We start from the raw sequence: 20,780 nt of genomic DNA on the forward strand, positions 1-20,780 counted from the left end.
AACCGCCAGGGTGCGCTAGGCGCCGGGCGCGAGGCCGCCGGGAGGGGGGGGGGCGGGAGGCGCTGTGATTGGCAGGTACTGTCGTCAATCAGGCGCGGGGGGCGGGACGGGATGCTCAGGAGGCCTGTAGGCGGGAGGCGGGCCCTGCATGAATGGGGCGCGCGGCGCGCGGGCTGTAGTCGGCGTTCGGGGGTGGGGAAGCCGGAGTCTCGGCCGGGAGTGGGTGGGAGGAAGCCAAGTGGGGGGGTGGTGGGAGGGAAAGAGCGCGAGGGGGCGGGGAGGGGCAGCGCGGGAGCGGCGAGCAGAGAGCGGCCAGGCGGCGGGTGTGAGCGAGAGCGGTGGCCGCCGGGTCGGTCGCTTCGGTGCCGCTGTCCGCTGCGCTGCCTCCGCCCTCGCAGCGCGTCACCGCCTGCGGGACCCCGAGGAGCTCTCAGCGCCCCGTACGGGGCAGAGGAGTCGAGACTAGGGGAGCCGACGCTGAGGGAGGAGCCGGGTCGGAGCGGCCGAGCCCAAGGCCCCCGGGCGTGGAGGTGGGGGGCTGAGGCCCCCGAGGGGGCCCCGCTGCGATGGGCAACCTGGAGAGCGCCGAGGGGGGCCCGGGCGAGCCGCCTTCAGTATCGCTGCTGCCGCCGCCCGGCAAGATGCCGATGCCTGAGCCCTGTGAACTGGAAGAGAGGTTCGCCTTGGTGCTGGTGAGAGCTGAGCCCAGTCCCTTCCCCCTCCTACCGTCCCCGAGGTCCCAGTGCTCGGGGTAGGACTTTGCCCGGCTGTCCCTAGCCGGCCCACCCCTTCGCGGGGGGGGGGTTTCCGATAGACACAGTGTCTTCTTGGCAATCTCTGAGCAGCCGCTGGTCGCCCGACAGCCCCGTCGGGGACCTCCCGACCGCGGCCTCAACCGCTGGACACAGGAGGAGGGGTCCTCAGCCTGAGACCTCCCCAGGATCCACACTTCTTCCTCTTCCCTACCCCTTCTTCAGCCCTCGCACTTCTCACCACTTCCCCGACAGCCTTCCCAGGTCCCTAGAATTCTCATTTCTAAGCCTCTTGCTGGTGCCGGGGAATTCAGAAACCTGGGGCCGGCCCACTCTTCAGCCCAAGTTAGGGTTCTCTGACTGGGGAGACCGCCTCTCGTGTTAACATGGAGGCTTCCCAGGGAGTGGGTCCCACTTCCAGCCCAGACCAGATGTTTAGGGGAGAGGTGGGGGAATGGAGAGGGGGCTGGGAGCTCTCGAAGGGGGTGGAATAAAGAGTGATGCCATTCTACTTATTTTCAGAATGGCCTGCAGGCATCCTGCAAAGTTATAGTGGATTTGTCTAAAAGGCTGAACATGTGGATAAGCCATTTCACCAGTGTATTTTTACAACTGAAACAATACACAAACCATCCCGCCCCCTTTTTTTCTCCCTCTTTATGTTAAGCCCTAGTGGCTGGTTTGTGTTCTTTTGCCTGTACTTCCTTTTAGACTTTCTGTAGGTTCCCCAAAGATCTGTATAGATGAATCTTAAGGCTGCTTTGGGATTCTCCTTTGGTGTGGGAACTGGACTTTGGTGTCAGTGGCTCTGTGGATAGGGAGGATCTGAGCTGGTATCACTGGGGTGGAGCCAGGAAATATGTTGGAGGTAATAATGAAGTTTTGGGGAAAGAAAATGAACGAGGTGATGGAACATTTGCTGGCAGAGGTAAACCTTTGAGAAATTTGGGGAAATAGTTCCCAGTCCCTCAAAGAACTCTCTAAACAGGCAGTGTTAATGCTGCTGTTATTGTTATTGTTGGTATGGCCTGAAGGGCCTGCTTTGCCTTTGCCCATGTGGAGGGAATAGTTGTGGACTTAGCAGCCTTATTGGATTTCATCTGCCTTGGAATAGGGAGATTAGATCTATTGGCAACAGTGGGACTGTCTAGAGATCCTGGCCTCTCCGATGGTGGAGAGCCTGACATTAGCCCACACTGGTACTGCAGCCAGCTCAGAGGCATTCCAAGGGGAAGCGATGTTACTGGAACCTCTCTGCCCACCAGCTCTGCAGAGGGCCAGAGGGATCTGGGCCACACATCCTGTGGCCCTCTGCATTTCCCCCAGCCTCCTCAAGGGGATGGGTGAGTCAGTGATTACTGACGTGCTATGGCCAACTCAGAGGCTGAGGAGGAGAGATTGGGATTTGGTGCCCTTGAGAACAAGAGCTCAACTGTTGGGGAAAAGAGTGGGAGGGAATCTGCACTCCAGTGGGGGTGTGAATCCTGCCCCCCCCCCCCGCAGTGAGCTGGCACGAAGTAGTTACAGAAATTGGAGAGAAAGGAATAGTTTGAGGTGGACTGGGTGGGGAGCTGCCTTAGGTAGGGGCTGCCAGGCTGTTGGTCGTGAGAGCTCAGAACCAGAGTTGATCGAGTTCTCATTGGAACTTGGTTGACAAGTTTGTTTAGTTAGTTGGCAAACTGATGGCTTAATATCCACAAAATGCACGTGGTGTCCTGATTAGTAACCACAGCACCCAGAGAGCACAGGTCAAGCGGGAGCTGGGACCACCCACTTGCAAGTTATACTTTCTGTATAAAGTTTTGATTTGTTTCCTCTTGGCTTTTGTTTTGGTCTTGTTTCTGTGTGCCTGAGCTGCTGCTGATGGGGGGTTGGAACAGGGCAGGCCAGGGCTAGTTAGCTGTCTTATGGGAGGAGGGGATTTTACCTCACTTTTCCAACACGGAAATCATGCTTTCTTGGGGATTTGGGTTCTTCTCTAGGGGCTCCTTCCTCTGCTTCTGAAACGTGTCCTTTTTACTATCTTTCTTTCTCCTGTCCTACTGTTTGGGAACAGTACTGGCTGTTGGATGTTTGACCCTGGAGCAAGCTCAGGTGTATTTCCTGAATAGTCAGGAGAAGTGGAGTGTGTGTAGTAGAAAAAGCAAGGGCTGTCTTAGTAACTGTCTTAACCTCTCTAAGCCTCATCTATACATTTTAAGATTTCCTTACCTAGAAGATAGGGTAATAATTTCTGTCCTAGTAGGTTTATGAGAATTAGATGAGCCATGTATAATAAAGCCCTTGGTACTCTGTAGGTACTCCATATAGATTAGCTTTTTTTCTTGATTGTGTGAGTCAGACAAGCTGCTCCTTTCTTACTTTTTTCTTTCCCAGATTGTCAGCATCATTATGATTGATTTGATTTTTGAAAAAGCTGTTTGAAAGTTTGTTGAGGTGACATACTGGTGTCCTGATTAAACATACGTACTTTCAAGTCACAGTGGGCTCAAATACTGGCCTCTCCACAATCTCTAGTTAGAAAAGTGTTTGGCCTTAAGCAAGTTGCTTCATCTCTTTGAGTCCCAGTTTCTTCTTATAAATGAAGATAATAATAGTATTTGCCACATGAGGTTGCTGTGTGGATATAATGAACCTGGAAGTCAAGTACTTAGATAGCAGAGTCTGGCAACTACTATATGCTCAGTAAATGGTAGCTTTTAAATTTGTAGCTCTCAGCAGTGACTCAGATCTGAGATCACTTGTATTCCCAAAAAGGATTTTAAGTTTAGAAATATGATGAAACCAATTACCTATTTTGTGTAGCTAGTCTCAGGATATGCCTTCTTCTGTCAGATGGAGGGCTTCCCCCAGTTCCAGTGTATCTGTGGAATACCCGCCCCCAACCCTGAAAACCACACTGGCTGGGAAAGTTGTATCATTGTGAGTCAAGACCACAGGCTCCCAGCTTTCTGGTGTAGACACATGATCTGACACACAGCCTGACAGCCGAGGTTGGAGAGCTCAAGGTCTGAGGCCATGAGGTGATTTGTTCAGGACATTGATCCCAAGAGTCCTAACCTGGCCCAGTGCCCTACAAGGCTTCCCCCTACTGCTCTGCTGGGATACTGATCCGCTCATCCCTGGGGGCAGCTGAGGTCCCTGATTGGTCACCTCTGACTGGGATCAGTTCTACCATTTTTCCGGTGTGCTGTACAAATAATATTATTTTTCTGGTGTGCCCCGATATGAAAAAGGTTGGGAAGCTGTGTTATGCTGTCTCTCTGGGATCCTTCCTTACCCCCTGTCTGAACAGCAGCTCCTATTCTTTTGAGTACTGAGAAGCTTAGGGATGGTGCAATTATTGGAACTTCTCTATCCATATCAGAATGAGAACCCATCTCTGGTCTGATAGAGCTGCAGTCTGTGTTTTGGTCCCAACTAGATTACTACCCAACCTCAATTTCTCAGAGCTAGTATTCTGGCCAGTACTGGCCTTTGCTAAGATAGAGAGGGGAGGCAGAGGGCTTTAAGGGCTTTGAAAGGATAGCTGTCTGCCCTTGCTGTGTTTGCACCCTCATTTTTCTCTTTGGTGACTTATTATGGACTTGAAATGGAGTCTAAAGGTTCTGACACCAGAAAAAGCCCTGCTTATCCCTTAGGAGGAGGCCCTCAGGGCAGAAGGGTGGGGTTGTATGACAGCCTGTCCCTGCCATGGGGCCTCCGCTCACATTTCCCTGGTGATGACTGATGGCTTTGGGTTTTGCTGTAAGTGCAGCATTGATGTGGGAGCTAAGCTGGTCTGGGTGCTAGTTGTCTAAGAGGCTTTGAGGGCCTACTGTGACACAGAAAGGGGCTGGGAAAAACTTGGACTAAATATCAAGTTCCAAATGACTACGATGGAAATTTTTTCCCAGCCCTGGGGATTGTGGTGAATTAGTTCAGGCTGGAATAGGACATGGGGGAGGGAGAGGACCCTTGACAGCAGCTGGTCAGAGGAACCCCCTTGCTCAGAGACCTCACCGAGAAGACCTTACACCACCAGAGAGGAGCCTCATTCCCTTGACCTTCCCATATGACCCTGCCTTAGACTGAGGGAGGTGCGTGGGGGGGTGGGGGAATAGGACTGAAGGAGTGGGCTTCTTGTCATTTGGGAGTGTTTTCATTGCTCAGAGGGAGTTTCAGCTTTTTTTCTTTTTTCTCTTAAAGTAATACTCATTCCCTAAGAAAAGTATGGGCAATTTAGAAAGAAGAAAAGATTAAAGATTTATATTGAAGAAGAACATCCGTATTTTCTCTAGTTCCTTTACCAAATGGAGCCAATGTGTTTTAAAACCTTTCATATTTTTTTCTCTGCATAAGGTTTTGTACAATGTTGTAATATTGCTATATATTTTTTAATCCAGTTTGGGGTTTGTTTTCTTTTCCTTTGGCTTTGTTATTTCACTAGTTTTCCCAAGCCAGTCATTGTAAACATTTTTAAATGCTTGTACAGTGGCCCCTCAAGTGAATGTACCATTGTGTACTTAACTGTTCTATTGTTGGACATTTAGGTTGTTTGCTTCTGTTTGCCTTCGTAAACAATGCTGTGATGAACATCTTGGTGTACAAAACCTTTTCAATATTTAGAGTTTTCCTTAGGATAGAAACCCAAAATTGAACCGGCTAGGTTGTAGGACATAAAGTTTTTAAGGTCCTCAATACATATTTCCAAATGGTTTTTAAAAAAGGAGTCATGCATGTGAGTATCCTCAAAGGAAGGGAGGAGGATTGAGAATAGCTTCTTTTCTCCTGATTATGACAATAATACATGTTTATTAAGCAAATTTAGAAGAAAAAATGTGGGGCGCCTGGGTGGCTCAGTCATTAAGCGTCTGCCTTCAGCTCAGGTCATGATCCCAGGGTCCTGGGATCGAGCCCCGCGTCGGGCTCCCTGCTCCGCGAGAAGCCTGCTTCTCCCTTTCCCACTCCCCCTGCTTGTGTTCCCTCTCTCGCTGTGTCTCTCTCTGTCAAATAAATAAATAAAATCTTTAAAAAAAATGAAGTTAAAAATGTAACAAGTATAAGCTATGTAGAAAAGTATAAAGAAGAGAATTAAAGTCACCTATAATCTCACTGTCTACCATTAACATTTTGATGTACTTACATATATTTTAACAATTAGGATCATACTGTTCAAATTGTTTTGTAAACTGATTTTTATTTTACTTTCTTAAGCATTTTCTCCTTTGTTTAAACATTCTTTAGTATCATGATTTCATAGCTGGATAGTATTCCATAGTATAATACTTTATTATTGCCTTATCTTTTATTTCTCTCTCTTTTTTTGCTACTAAAAATAACACTGTGAAGAATATCCTGTGCATGTCTGAATATTTATTTAGGATAAATTGCTAGAAGTATAATTATTGGGTCAAAGGGGATATGCTTTTTAAAGTCCTCTGAGAAATATGCTTCTAAAAAAGTTGTATTAGTTGGCTTTTTCACTGACAGTGTGCATCCCCTTTCTTTGTAAGCTAAACATTACTGGATGGTTTAACATTTTAAAAAACCTTTGCCAATTTTATTAATAAGAAATGGTGTCTTGTTTTACCTTGCATTTCTTTCAACATTTCATCATAAATGTTTTGGCCATCTTTTGTTTGTAATCTTTGCTCTCTGTTGGGGATTTATTACATATACATATTCCTATGTAATAAATGTATCCATTTCCACATTTTTATTATAAAATTTTTTCACATAGGAAAAAGCATATTATATAAGATTAAAATAATTTTTAAAAAAATGGACACTGATATATCTACTGTGGAGTTCTTGGAATTGCTTCCTATCCCTTAGTTTCTTCTCCCTGCTGTTTTATCTGGGACGAAGAAACCCTTGAGCTCAGGACTTGTTGGGCCTGGGACAAGTCTGCAGCTGGGACGGTCCAGGTGGCAGGCACACCAGTGTTTCAGAGCTCTGTCTGCGGGGAAACAACCCCTACAGCTGCTGAGAACAGGAACTAGTCGTGGTGGAAATAGCTAATCTTCAATGAAGTGAAAAAAGAAGCCAAGGTGGAGAGGAAATGAGACCACAGATCCTCCCCTGCCCCTGAGGTTGCCTGAGAAGGCTGGTTGGAGCCAGGGCCCTGGTTCTGTGGTCAAGACCAGAGTTCCGCCCCAGAATCGACTGCAGTGGTCCCAGGGGACAGCAGCGCTGGCTGCCTGAAGTCAGTGTGTTAACTGGTCGACCAGGCTGGTCACCTCCATTCTGGGGGAAACGTTTCTCCCAAGTCTGAGCTAAGCTGAAGCAGTGCCAGGGAGAGGCCGGGGGTTCATTCCAGTTCGGAAATGCACTTCAGAGAAGAGGAAGGGACCTTTTACTTTGAAGATAAGAGAGGGTGCTGTCTCCATAGAGTACCCCCACCTCCTCCTCCTTGCTGGATACTTCAGGGCTCCCTCTTTGAACAGTACCAGGTGGGAACTTAAGGGTTTTAAGATTGTCATCCACAAAGAAAAGTGTATTCCAGAATAGAGATGAACTGAGCCGCTAGAATTCCCAAGTTCCCGGTTCCAGTCTCCCTTTTGCCTCCCTCAGCAAAGCGACATCTTTGTATGTTGTTTTCCTTCCACATGGGAGAATGAATCACCCAAGGAAGACGTCGAACTGTCACGCTTGCCTCTCTGCCCTTGAGATCTTCTGGTTGTCTTTGCCTCCCACCCTGCTCTCTACTTCTCTTTTCATCTTTCAGAATCCCCCTCTTTCCAGATTCTCTCACATTTTCTGTCTTCCATCCCCTCCCAGCAAAGTCACGGGCTGGGAGGTTGTGTGTTGGGCAGGGTAGCCCCCCCACCCAACTTTGCGAATTTGCATATTCTTCTCAGTTTATAAAGTACTTTGAGGTCCTTGAATGGTGTTGTAAATAATATTCAGAGCCGCAAGGGGCTAGCAGAGTTATTTACATAAGGAATTTTGCCAGGAGAGGAAGGGTTTACACTGTTTACAATGTGATGCTTCAGTTCTTGTCCTCATCTCTTCCTCCTATGCCCTCCCCATCTCTTTTACCACCTTCCCACCCTCACCCAGAGTTATCGCCAGGGGGGCTGGAGTTGGGGCTGGTGGTCTTGCCCCTGGGTCCCTAAAAACATTAACAGAGCTGGTATGTATTCTCTCTTTTTCCTACTTGCTCATCTACTCAGGGCTAGACTAGAGAATGTCGTAGCCCTCCCCCAGTTGCCCAGTGCCTCTTTAAGGAAGAGCTGGGGATGAGCCTGGCTCTGTACTTTAGGAGATGGTTATCTTGTTTTAAGAACTAACTACCTACAGGGGTGCCTGGGTGGTGCAGTCTAGTAAACATCCCACTCTTGATTTCGGTTCAGGTCATGATTTCAGGGTCTTGGGATCGAGCTCCGCATCGGGCTCTGCACTCAGTGCAGTCGGCTTGAGGTTCTCACTGCCTCTCCCTCTCCCTCTGCCCCTCCCTGCGCTCCTGCACACACACTCTATCTCTAAAATAAATAAAATCTTTAAAAAATGTTTCTTTCTGAGCAAATTTCATTCTTTATGAAATGGGTAACGATAATACCTATCTTACAGGGTTTTGAGGATGTTTACAGTAGAAAACAGTGAAAATACTCTATAACCTATAAAGGTTCTACAAATAAATGTGGCATATATACTACCCACTCCGCCAACCTCTGTTCCCATAAATAAAAGTGGTTGCCGTGTGGGGGAGGTATGATCCCAGGAAGGAGTTTTGGGAAATAAGTGAAGATGTTTTGGTTATCACGCTGACTGGGTGGTGCTGCTGGTACTTCGTGCCTGAGGGCCAGGGATATTAACTATCCTCCAGTGTTTGGGTCAGTCCCACACTGTAAAAGATGGTCCTGTCCACCTGCTGATAGCACCCCTGCTGAGAATCATCTTCTACAAATCTGTACCTCCATTGTCCTGTGTCCCAGTTGGGGATCATGCTTCAGGAGCAGTAAAAGTGAAGGTAGAACCGTAGTTTTTGGTACTTTCTTGATTTTCCCATTTCCTATTATACCCTCAGGCAAGAAATGGACCTCTTTTATGACTTCTGTCTCTAGGTTTAAGGACTGATTCCCTGATTCCCTCTGTACTTTGGGCCCTACCGTAAATTTTATCAAGGAGCAGTTTGGGGTATGCATACTCCACTGCTGATCTTTACCCACCCCTGGTTAACTCCTCAAGCCAAAGTAAAAATTCTTTTAGGTTGGGAATATGTTTGAGAGATCTTTGAACAATGCTTCTGAATCTTTTGGGTGACAGACCCTTTTGAAAATCTGATTAGACCTGTGACCCCTAATTCTCCCTGCCCTAATGCATATGTGCACACACACACACACACACAGTATGGTATTTGGGGGTTTAAAGCTTATTCTTGCATCTGCTAAGGAATTTCTGGCTTTGAGCCTAGAGGAATGGGAAGGTAGAGCTGGGTGAGAAGGTAGTAGGAGCTCCTTGATACAAGTACTCTTGATATTTTGTAAGGAGAAGAAGCCCTGGTAATGAGTTCAGATAAAATGATGTCTCTTGGTGGTTCCAAACAAGAGAGCTTGTTGAAACTTGGCTGACTCCCATTCAGAGGGAGATATTCTGGTCCCTGGACATTTTGATTTAATTTTGATTAAGGACATTTTGTGATGGGGTCTGCCCTTTTGAACTACACCCTCAACCTCCAGGAACGTCTAGGTAGGGATGACAGGATGTACTATGACAAGCCAGGGGAACCAGTGGCATCCTTGCAGTGAGACCCAAACGTTAGGTCACATCCTGTGTTTGGAGGTCCTTACCTGCCTCAAGCGGCAGCTGTCTCCTACAGGCCTAAATTCTCTGGGAATATCCAGGCGGTCTGCTTCCCAGGGTGTGCCCGAGAGGGGGCTGGGAACAACCAGGATATAGCAGTTACTTTTATGCTGAAATCCTTTTGCTTTCTGCCTTCCCGAAAAAATTAGTAATAATTTTTAAATGACCTATATGCTTTTTGACTGCTCAGAGTATTTCATCTAAAATTTTTGAAGGAAAATTCAGAGTTTTTTAGGGGCCTTACTATGAAAGAAAGTTTTTTTTTCAAGACAACATTAAAAATGTTTTTTTCTGGGTAGAGTCTCTGTCTCATCCTTATAGGAATGGCTCAGTTTCTGGTCTCCACCAAATGCCTCAGTTTAACTGTATAGGTCAAGGAAAGGGAATTAACATTTGTTGGGTAGATGCTGCGTGCTTTTGCATGCGTTCATCAGTTAACTTGTCAACAACTCTGTGAGTTGTTGTCACTTCTGTTTTACAGGTGATGAAACCAGGGCTCAGAGCTGTTAACTAACCTCGAGGAGGTCTCAACTTAAATGTCACTTACTTAGGCCTTAAGCAAAAATTTTCAGTTAGATTTTTTGCTTATGCTAAAAGGACTGCTAGAAATACAACTTCCAAAAAACGATTAATCCTTGATTGCATATATAGATTTTTATTTCATTTTATTTTATTTTATTTTATTTTTTTTTAAAGATTTTATTTATTTATTTGAGAGAGAGAGACTGAGAGAGAGAGCACATGAGAGGGGGGAGGGTCAGAGGGAGAAGCAGGTTCCCTGCCAAGCAGGGAGCCCGATGCGGGACTCGATCCAGGGACTCCAGGATCATGACCTGAGCCGAAGGCAGTCGCTTAACCAACTGAGCCACCCAGGCGCCCCTCATTTTATTTTTAAAGCTTTTATTTTTATTTTTATTTATTTGAGAGAGAGTGAGCGAGAGAGAGAGAACAAGCAAGGGGAGGGACAGAAGGAGAGGGAGAGGCAGACTCCCCACTGAGCAGGGAGCCCGCAGTGGGTCTCGATTCCCAGGACCCCGGGATCATGCCCTGAGCTGAAGGCAGTTACTTAACTGACTGAGCCACCCAGGCGCCCTGCATATATAGATTTTTAAATGCATAGAAAAATTTGTGGAGGTATACAAGCAGTTACCTCTGGGATAGAGAGTGAAGGAACCATATTGGGAGGAACAGGAAAGTCAAAGGGAATTTAATTTAGCTTTATAATGTTTACCTTTTTTACAAGGAGAATGTACTTATGTGTTAATTACATAATTAGAAGTTAAAGAAAAAATTCTTAATCTCACTAGAAATCAAGGAAATAAACATTTAAAATATACACTTTTTATGCTAATCATCTAGGTGAAATTTGAGGGATTGATAATGTCTATGGGTGTCTTTAATGGTCCATTAATAAATACACTACTGGGGCGCCTGGGTGGCTCAGTTGGTTAAGCAGGTGCCTTCGGCTCAGGTCATGATCCTGGAGTCCCGGGATCGAGTCCCGCATCGGGCTCCCTGCTCAGCGGGGAGTCTGCTTCTCCCTCTGACCCTCCTCCCTCTCATGCTCTCTGTCTCTCGTTCTCTCTCTCTCAAATAAATAAATAAAATCTTTAAAAAAAAATAAAAATAAATACACTACTAATAGTGGGGTAATTTGGTACAGGCATTTTAGAAGGCATTTTATAGTGTCTATCAATTTCAAATGTCCATACCCTCTGACCAGGCCATCTTCTAAGAAACTGTCTTACAGAACTGTTTATACACGTGCATGAAGGTGCATATAAAGGATCCTCAGGGTTGCATTGTTTAACAGTAAAAAACTGGGAACAACCTGATGGTCTATTTTGTGCCCAAATCGATTTCTCTTCCATTCGCCTAGTTACTCAAGGCAAATGCTGGGAGTTATCCTTAATTTTTCCCTTCTTCCTTTACCATACCCTGTCAGCAAGCCCTGCTGATACTATCTCCAAAAATATATCTCAGATCTACCCATTTTCTCTATTTCTACTACCATGGCTTCAGTCCAAGCAATATCAGCTCTTGCTTCTATTATATCCAACCAACTGGCTTCCTCTACTGCCCCTTTCTCCATCCCCCCATTCATTCTCCACAAAGCAAATTCAAAATATAAATCACATAGCATCTTTCTCCTGCCAAAACCTTTATTTTTCATTTTTTCCACCTGCCTAAAACCTTTAATGGCTTCCTTTAGTACATACACACACACAAAAAAGTAAACTCCTGGCCTTGTTGGCCCTAAAGATTATGTATTATTTGGTCCTGCTGACCTCTTCAACCCCACTCACCCTCCTGTTTACCAAGCTCCACGTTAGCCTTCTTTCATTTGAGTACAAGCTCCTTTCTGTCTCAGGGCTTTTGCACAGGCTGTTTCCTCTATCAGAATGCTTTTTCCCTGGATCTTCAAGTGGCTTGATCCCAGCTTATACTTCAGGTCTCAGTTTAAAAAAAAAAAAATGCCACCTCTCAGGCCTCCCTCACTTATTATTCTATATCTTAGCATGCTACTTATTTCTTTTGTATTATTTTTCATTTTTATTTATTTATTTATTTATTTATTTAAAGATTTTATTTATTTATTTGACAGAGAGATAGACAGAAGAGCACAAGCAGAGGGAGTGGCAGAGGGAGAGGGAGAAGCAGGCTCTGCACTGAGCAGGGAACCCGATGCAGGACTCGATCCCAGGACCCTGAGATCATGACCTGAGCCGAAGGCAGATGCTTAACCATCTGAGCCACCCAGGCGCCCTATTTTTCATTTTTAAATTATTTGTTGATTACTTGTTTATTATCCGTTTCCTGAGACTGTTGACTCCGGGAGGGTGGAGACTTTATGGATGCTTATCACTGTCCAGCCAAATAACCTGCACTGGGTCGACCTTCAATAAATGGCTGTGGCTGATGGGAATCTCCAAGATGTGTGTGTGTGAATATAATCATCTAAAAAAGCAATTAAAAGAAGACTGTGTATAATGCTTTTTAAGCCATGTATGTTTACATGTAAACATAGAAAAAAGGCCTGGAAGAATCCACACCAAACTGTTACTTGTGGTGACCCTTGGGGGGCAGTGGATAGAGTTGGGGGCTGAAGAGTGACTCTTTTTATTCTGTAAGCTTTCGCATTGATTGAATTTTTTTTTTTTTTATAATATATGCTCACATATTTATTCCTCTTCTGAGGGAAAAGGAGGGAAAAAAATAGGGGAGAAGGACTCAACTTTTTTTGCAAAAAAGAAAGCTCCTCTTTCTTATTCTCTGCACTGAGCCAAAAGAGGAGAGCAAGAAGGAGAAAGGACACCAGTGGGGTCAGCAACTGGCCACAGCCCATTCCCTGCCCTGTGCTGAGCTGGCACTAGTTTTTAGGGTAGAAAGAATCCTAGGAGATGCTCTTCTGCCCTGAGTCTGCATTTTAAGTTCTTTAATGTAGGCATGATCTTGGTACCCCAGACGCAGGTTGTATATTTTTAGCCTCTTTTATTTCTAGGCCAGTGAAAGCTGCACCTCCAGCCTTAGCAGAGCTGTGGCAGGTGACTCGAGCAAAGAGAATAAATGTGAGCTCTGGACTTCACTGCGGTTAAGTTTCTCAAAGTCAAGTCAGTTTAGCAGCCCTGACCCCCCTGGAAGCCACATTCTCTAGATTCCTATCTCCCAGGAATACAGATAGCTAATCATTTTCACAGCTAACATTTCCAGTGCTAATGGTATGCCAGGCACCATGCAAAGCTCTTCACACATTATCTCACTTAATCATCACGACTTTATGAAGTAGTTTTATTATCTGCATTTTATAGATGAGGAAACCGAGGTCCAGGAAGGTTAAGTAGCTCACTTGGGATCACACAGTGAATAAGCAGTGAAGTCAGGATCTGAATCCAAGCCCACACTGCGAGCTAGGGTTTCCTTCTCTTCTCAGGGTCGGCCCCCTTGCCCTCCGTGCTGCTTTGGAGGGGATTGTGTAGATTACGGCAGAATATACGGGAGGTTCCAGAACAACTCTTCCTTTGCTAAGAGGTGTGGTAGGAAGATTTGGGCTTTGGAGTCAGCCGGCTTATCCCACTAGGACATGGGCTATTCAAGTGTTTTGGTTTTAGTTTTCGGTTTCTTGGAGGGTTTTTTTGGTTTGGTTTTTTTACTTACTATGTGCCAGCAATACCACTGGGTATACAATGGTGAAAAACAAACAATCACCTCCGCCTTGGTGGAGTTTACGGGGAAAGACAGACATTAAGCAAATACATACTTAATCACAAATGATGATATGTCCTTGGGAGGCAAAGAACAAGTTGTTAGGAGAGAGCATAACAAAGGCTCTCTCTAAATGAAAGCCAGAAATAGCCTTGGAAGTTTATGAGAGGTTTTCTGCTTTCATTTCATTTTTCTTGTTTTCTTGATTTATTAAGGAAATAGGTCTTAGGTGCTGCTGTAAACACCGCACTTTCCTGAATACTTTGGAGAATACCAAGAAATAGAAGACAACGCTCACTAAGTTGGAGAGACAAAACTATATACTTAGAACTGTACTTCAGGGCGCCTGGGTGGCTCAGTTGGTTAAGCGACTGCCTTCGGCTCAGGTCATGATCCTGGAGTCCCGGGATCGAGTTCCGCATCGGGCTCCCTGCTCGGCAGGGAGTCTGCTTCTCCCTCTGACCCTCCTCCCTCTCATGCTCTCTGTCTCTCATTCTCTCTGTCTCAAATAAATAAATAAAATCTTTAAAAAAAAAAAAAAAAGAACTGTACTTCAAACAGCCGGAGAATTAAAACAAATGTGTGTCCTCAGATTGTCTATGAAACTCCTTGTGTACCTCAGTTATCTTATCCATAACCTGGGGATGCTCTTTGTCTCGCCCAGTCCCATGCATTTGGGAAGACCAGATGGGATCCCGAGGTGACGGGGTGTCACACAGCTACGAGCACAGAAGGATTGGAGGGTTAGGGAAGGATCACTGTGGCACAGGAGTGCTGATCAGGCAGTGCTCTAAGGTGTCAGGTCTTCAGTGTGGGACAGGTGTGGCTAAGGAACGAGGAGGCTGTTGCAGGCCAGAGCATAGGGAAGAGGATTAAAGAGAAGATTGAGCCAGCCCTGTGAGGGGCAGCCAGGAGCCCTGCTGCTGGGACAGAGGAGCCCAGGTACAGACAGGGAGGTGAGCTTGGATCAGGACGGGTGGGCAGTTCCCAGAGAGTTTTGTCTGAAGTGTCCCTGATTGTTGGAAAAGGCTGTGGAGGCCTTCTTGCCTGGCTTTCAACGGGGAATAGAGATTAGTTGGTAAGTGGTTCATGGCCATTCATGGGTTGGCTCTTTAAATTGAACGATTGTACCACTGCCGTAGCTGGTCCTCATCACTTGCCTGGTGTATTGTCACAGATCCCTTAGTGGTCTCTCTACTCCGGTCCTGCAGACCCACCTGCCCTGATCCATCACGTAGCTATATGCAAAGACCTCAGGGAAGGGTTTTCTAGGAAGAGAGAATAATCTGTGCATAGCCGTGGAGTGGGAAGGGGCTTTGCACAACTGAGGACCTGAAGGAATGTCAGATTGGTTGACAAGGATGCTGGAGAGAGGTGAGCGGGGCCCAGATCATGGGGGACCGTGTCAACTTCGGTAAGGAGTTTGGATATTATTGTAAGCGGAGTGATTTGATCTGCTTTATAGTATTAAGAGTTCACTATGGCTGCTGTGTGGGGAATCCTGGAATCCGGCTCCCCTCTGGGCAGCATAGTGGCCTGAGTGAGACCAGGCTCCTCACTCAGCTTTGCCCAGCGGAGTGATCATGCCCTCTGTCCTTTCAGGTTTGACTGGTGCTCAGTCCTCACTCCTCTACCCACCCTCAGGCCAGAAGGGGCAGTGCCTGTGCTGGCCCCAGTGTTTGGCGTGCCTACCAGTGGCCTGAGCCTATAATTTGGCGGGTTGGCTGCTTACAAAAATAAAAAGTGCGACCTATAACTAAAGCTGAGTGGATTCAGTAAAGAGGGAGCTTTTAATTTGCAGAGGTCCTGGGCTGTATTTAAGTGGAGGAGAAATGTGTCTCCTCCCTAGGCACTGTTCCATTTTCTCTCTTTAGTACCTGCTCTGGGCGGGGTTAGGGTTCATAGGCCTGGGGGTGAGCTGTATGGGACTTTAGGGAGATATTTGGAAGGGATGTTAGGGTCCAACAACAGGTTTGTAGGGCTTCCTGTGAAGTCGGTATTATTCAGACTTGTTTCTTACTTAGCCCACTGGGATAGAAGTAGAGTTTTAATTTTTTTTATTTATTATTATTTTAAAAGATTTTATTTAGTTATTTGACAGAGAGATAGAGAGCACAAGTAGGCAGAGAGGCAGGCAGAGGGAGAGGGAGAAGCAGGCTCCCCACTGAGCAGGGAAGACTGATGTGGGACTTGATCCCAGGACTCTGGGATCACGACTTGAGCTGAAGGCAGACTCTTTAACCGACTGAGCCACCCAGATGCCCCAGGAGGATTGGATGTTAAGAGGCTTCTGGACTGGGGCATTTACCAAGGCCAGAACAGCTAGCATAGCTCCTGGGACAGTAGTGAACTCTGGGGTGGTAGGGGCCACTCTTCTGTGAGTTCATTTGCAGATTGGAGATCACATACTCCCCTCCCCTCGATGCCAGCCTCAGGGTGAGGCCCAGACAGTGTCCTAGAATGGATGGATGAGAGCTAAGTGGGAAGGAGTGTCTTTGTTTGAACCTTATGTGTCCAGGATATGCTTGAGCCCCTTACTTTGGATAGGCTTCTTGTTGGTGGTTGTGGTTATTTTGTTTTTACTCGCTGCTAAGCGGAATCAGCGTCACAGAAGGACTCATTATCCTCAGGCCCTTGGCAGTCAGGGCACTTAGTGAATCCCTTGTAAAGTGCTCACGTCTGCAGATTATTTTCCAATGCATCTGGCATGCATTCCAGAATGATGGTCCAATAGCAGCTATTACTTGCTCCCTTTGGGCTGGCTAATTACTGCTGGCATCGTGGGTGACTAAGGAATTAAGAATCTGTGCTTTTATGGGGCAACTGGTCCTGGTGAGCTCCCAGAGCATTTATTTGTCATTTCTCCAGAATATCCTTGTTAAAAGTTTTGAGCATAGGGGCGCCTGGGTGGCTCAGTCGTTAAGCGTCTGCCTTCAGCTCAGGTCACGATCCCAGGGTCCTGGGATCGAGCCCCACATTGGGCTCCCAGCTCGGCGGGAAGCCTGCTTCTCCCTGTCCCACTCTCCCTGCTTGTGTTTCTTCTCTCGATGTCTCTCTCTGTGAAATAAATAAAATCTTTAAAAAAAAAAAAGTTTTGAGCATAACCTCAGGAGGTGAGGGGTAGCCAGCTAGACAGTGTATGGCAGCATTTGACTTCTCAGTTGATTCTTTCCAAGAATTGTAAAGAAATCATCTCGTACCTGTTGCTGCAGAAGCCCACGGAAATATCAAGGTGGTGTCATAACAGTATAAAAACACTACCAGTTATTTCCGATTGTTTTGGAGGCAAGAGGGCAGACAGCTTATTCCCTCCTTACTCTATGGCAAGGCAGGTGAAGATTCACATCAGTACTGTGGAGGGCCTGAGGCTGTGAACTGAGAATGGTTAAGGTGTCATCTTCCCTGCCTGGAGAGGGAGAGAAGGACGCAATGCCAGCCCTCAAGAGACTCGCTGACTGCAGCCTAGCCTTCATTCACTCCGTAAGCATTTACTGAGCACTTAGAATTATGTTAAGTGCCAGAAAAGTAAAGATGACTAAGACAGTGTCTGCCCCCAGGAGTGCAGTCTAGAGAGGGAGACAAACACACTAAACATATAATTGCAATCTACAGCTTGGGAGTGCAATGATATAGATACTGCAGGAGCATCTGGGGGGCACAGAGGAGAGGTGGGGCTCGGAGAATACTGCCTGTGGGAGGAAATCTACTCTGGCTAAAGGGATAATTGGGAGTTGGGGAGACGTGTAGGAGAGAAAGCGTTCTAGGTAGAGGGGACAGCATGAGCAGAGGCAGCAAGGTGAGGCAGAGCAGATATGTCAAGAATCCTCGTGCAGCAGCTCAGGGCTGTTGGAGTGTGAGGTGTCAGGCTGAGCGGTGGGGGGAGAGGCGAGAGTGGTCATGGAGGCCTGGGTAGTGTGATGATGGCAGTGGAAGCCTGAACCAGGGCTGGCGTGTGTGATGGAGACCATGCGACAGAGTCGCCAGGCGGTTACAAAAATTAAATGCAGGGAACTTGACAACTGATCAGATTTGACATTGGGAAGATGGAGATGAAGGGTAAGGGAGGAATTCAGGATGCCACCCAGGTTTCTAGCTCGCTGGGATGGGTTAGATGGAGGTGCTACTGGTTGAGAACACAGGAGGGAGAGTAACGTAGAAGGAAAAGTGAGGAGGGCAGTTTGAGGCACGTGAGGTCATGGAGACTGTGGAAGTCCAGGTGGAATGTCTAATGGACAGTTGGATAATTAAAGCTGAAACTCAAAGAAGTCTGGGATCCAAGGAGACACTTGAGGTCATCAGTGTCTACTGGTCAAATAAAACTGGGGTCCAAAGCCTTCTCCTGCCTTTCTCTCTGTCCCCACAGACAGCACAGCTCTTCAAGTGACTGGGAGGGAGAAGACAGACTTGCTAGAGGGGTGGTTAGTTGAGGGGGCCCAAAATAGAGATTTGTGGTAGAAATCAGACCTCAGGTTTACAGACTGCAGATTTAACCTGAGGAAGTCAGGAGACAATGGGGAAATGAGGGATTTGAGATAAGGTCGAACACTAAAGACAGTTTGGCAAAATCTGCAAAAGGTTAGAGGAGTTGTCCCACATCACTCAGCAGGGTGCCCTCATCAATGACTCATTTGTGTCTCCCCAAATCCGGGTCCCAGCTTTCCTGTGAATCGCCTGGGTGGCCGTTGGTGTCTCAGTCTGATCTTTCGAAGGAGGAGTGTGTGCAATTGCTCTAACCTAGAGAGTTAAGAAACACATAAATAAATGTATTTAACCTATACCGTTCCGCTCTATCTATATACTCTCACCTTTACGTATTTTAAAGGACTATGAAATTGTATTTGTGTATTGTGACTCCTGGAGTAGCTCACCCCAGGTACCATTTATTGAGCCCTTCTCCCGTGCCAGGTGCCATGCAAAATCCTTTTCATGCATTCGTCCCTTCACTTAATTCTTATAAGAGGTAGATACCATAATTCACATTTTATAGATGAAGAAACTTAGGTTCAGAGAAATTTAATAACTTTCCCACTGTCTCATAAAAAGTACCAGGATTCAAATCTAGGTCGTCCCTGATTCCAAAGTCCATGCTGTTACCCATAGCCCTCTGAATGTTTAAGATCCCATTCATATACGAGGGCATTGTCACTATATGGTGTTCAAGAAGGCAGTTCCCTTGTCTCTTTGCTCTGCAGGGTCTCCTTCTTTTTTTTTTTTTTTTAAGATCTCATTTATTTATTTGAGAGAGAGAATGAGACAGAGAGAGAGAATATGAGAGGGGGGAGAATCAGATGGAGAAGCAGACTCCCTGCCGAGTAGGGAGTCCGATGCGGGACTCGATCCCGAGACTCCAGGATCATGACCTGAGCCGAAGACAGTCGTTTAACCAACTGAGCCACCCAGGCGCCCCTGCAGGGTCTCCTTCTAACTCTGAGACCGAAGCCTTGAGCTTCAGGTGCCTGGCACACCTTGTTTAGTTGGTTTTACCCCAGTTGTGCTGGACAGGGAAGCACTGTTTAATGATCAACCAAAGCCAGTCAGACAAATCCGGGTGGACCTTCCCAAGGTAAAGAGATTTTGGGGGGGGGGGGGGAGATGGCAGGACATGGTAGAAAGAGCCACGTCTGGCAAAAGTTATGTTGGAGGCCACATATCTGGATTTGAATCTGGGTTCTGCCACATGCTGTGTGATCTCGAGCCAGTTGGTTTCAGATTCTTAATTCTCTCACCAATTAAACGGGCATAACAGTTCCCTGCAGTGGTTATTGAAGGCAGTAGGGGAGATTATGTGAGAAAAGTACCTGGCATGTACGAGATGCTCAGGAACATTCTCCTCCACATCTGTGGCCCTGAGTGGATATGGTACTTAAAGAGCCAGACGTTGTAAGAAGCAGAGAAGAATCAAGGTCTCTTTGGGTCGTGGGGTGGGAACTCTCAGAAGGCTAACTCCAAAGAGATGTTGTTGTTGTTGTTTTTCTAGCTGGACGATCAAATGAGACGTAAAACATCCGGGACACTCAAAGATGGAATTGGGGTGTGGGCACCTATGACACCCCTGTCAAACTCTGGTCTTACTTAAAGGCATGAGGGGGACAGTGTAGGGAAGACGCTCATAGGTCAAGAACAGACTGGGGTCATTATCGTTTCTCTCCTGAGAAGACAGACCCACATTTGAGAGCAAATGAGAAAGGAGGAGAGACAGAAGACTTGGAGTGCCCCTCCCCAGCTCATATGACTTGTGACGGATGTGTGCCCATGTTAGGCCTCAGTTTATCCTTCCATAAAGCAGGAGTTGTGCCCCTCCCACATATAGTCTGGAAGTAGGAAAGGATTCATTACGTTTTATGGTTTGCTAATAAGCTCCTGGTTTTATAAGGAGACTTCTGGAAAGCCAGAGCTGGGTCCCCCACCAGTGTACTCGGTGAGATGGCGTGCTGCCCCCAGCTGGCCTCCGCTGTCCACATGGCTAGCCCGGGGTATCTACAGAGCTTCTTCTGGGACGGACATTCTTGTCTAGGAAAAGTGTGTTCAAGGCAGGGTCCATGCCCTCATGGAGCTTACAGTGTAGTTTGGGAAATAGCCCAAAATGTGAAAGGTAAATAACAATATGAGAGAGAAGTGATTTTTCCATGACATCTTGTAATTAAAGGATCTAGCCCAGCACCTGGCCCAGAGCAGATGTTTATAAACTGCAATTTCCCCTTTCTTTGTAAATATATAGGAGTGACCACAAAGCAAAACATGTCTTCCTGTTCGCACAGTATGTGATACGTAGCTTTGTTGAAGGTGTGATTGAATACGATTGCCAATAGGAGGTGAAGGGCAGTAAACCTCGTGCAAGTTCGGAGGAAGGAGCGTGTCAACTCTGGGTGGTTTGGGGGAGGTTCTGTGAGGAAGGTTGATTGTGTTGATCCTAAAGGATGCATACAATTTGGGAAAAGGCACAGAGAAGGCCTGACATAATTCATTGCCTCATTGTGTGGGGTTACAAGCTCAGGCTGTAGAGTCAGACCTGGGTTCAAATCCCAGCTCCACCCCATA

At 46.6% G+C, this 20,780-nt stretch overlaps 1 protein-coding gene across 3 annotated transcripts in view; it reads left to right on the forward strand.

The window, feature by feature from the left end:
- The first annotated feature begins 512 nt into the window (after window positions 1–512).
- The window catches only part of FMNL3 (formin like 3), a 51,692-nt gene continuing 31,424 nt past the window's right edge, over window positions 513–20,780 (forward strand). For all 3 annotated transcript variants that reach the window (XM_044914845.1, XM_044914846.1, XM_021704791.2), the window contains exon 1: window positions 513–692. In XM_044914845.1, coding sequence (XP_044770780.1) covers window positions 567–692 — 126 coding nt within the window. In that variant the 5' untranslated portion in view covers window positions 513–566. The remainder of the gene's footprint in view (window positions 693–20,780) is intronic.

This window comes from Neomonachus schauinslandi, chromosome 5 (assembly GCF_002201575.2).
Source record: "Neomonachus schauinslandi chromosome 5, ASM220157v2, whole genome shotgun sequence".
Classification (NCBI taxonomy): domain Eukaryota; kingdom Metazoa; phylum Chordata; class Mammalia; order Carnivora; family Phocidae; genus Neomonachus; species Neomonachus schauinslandi.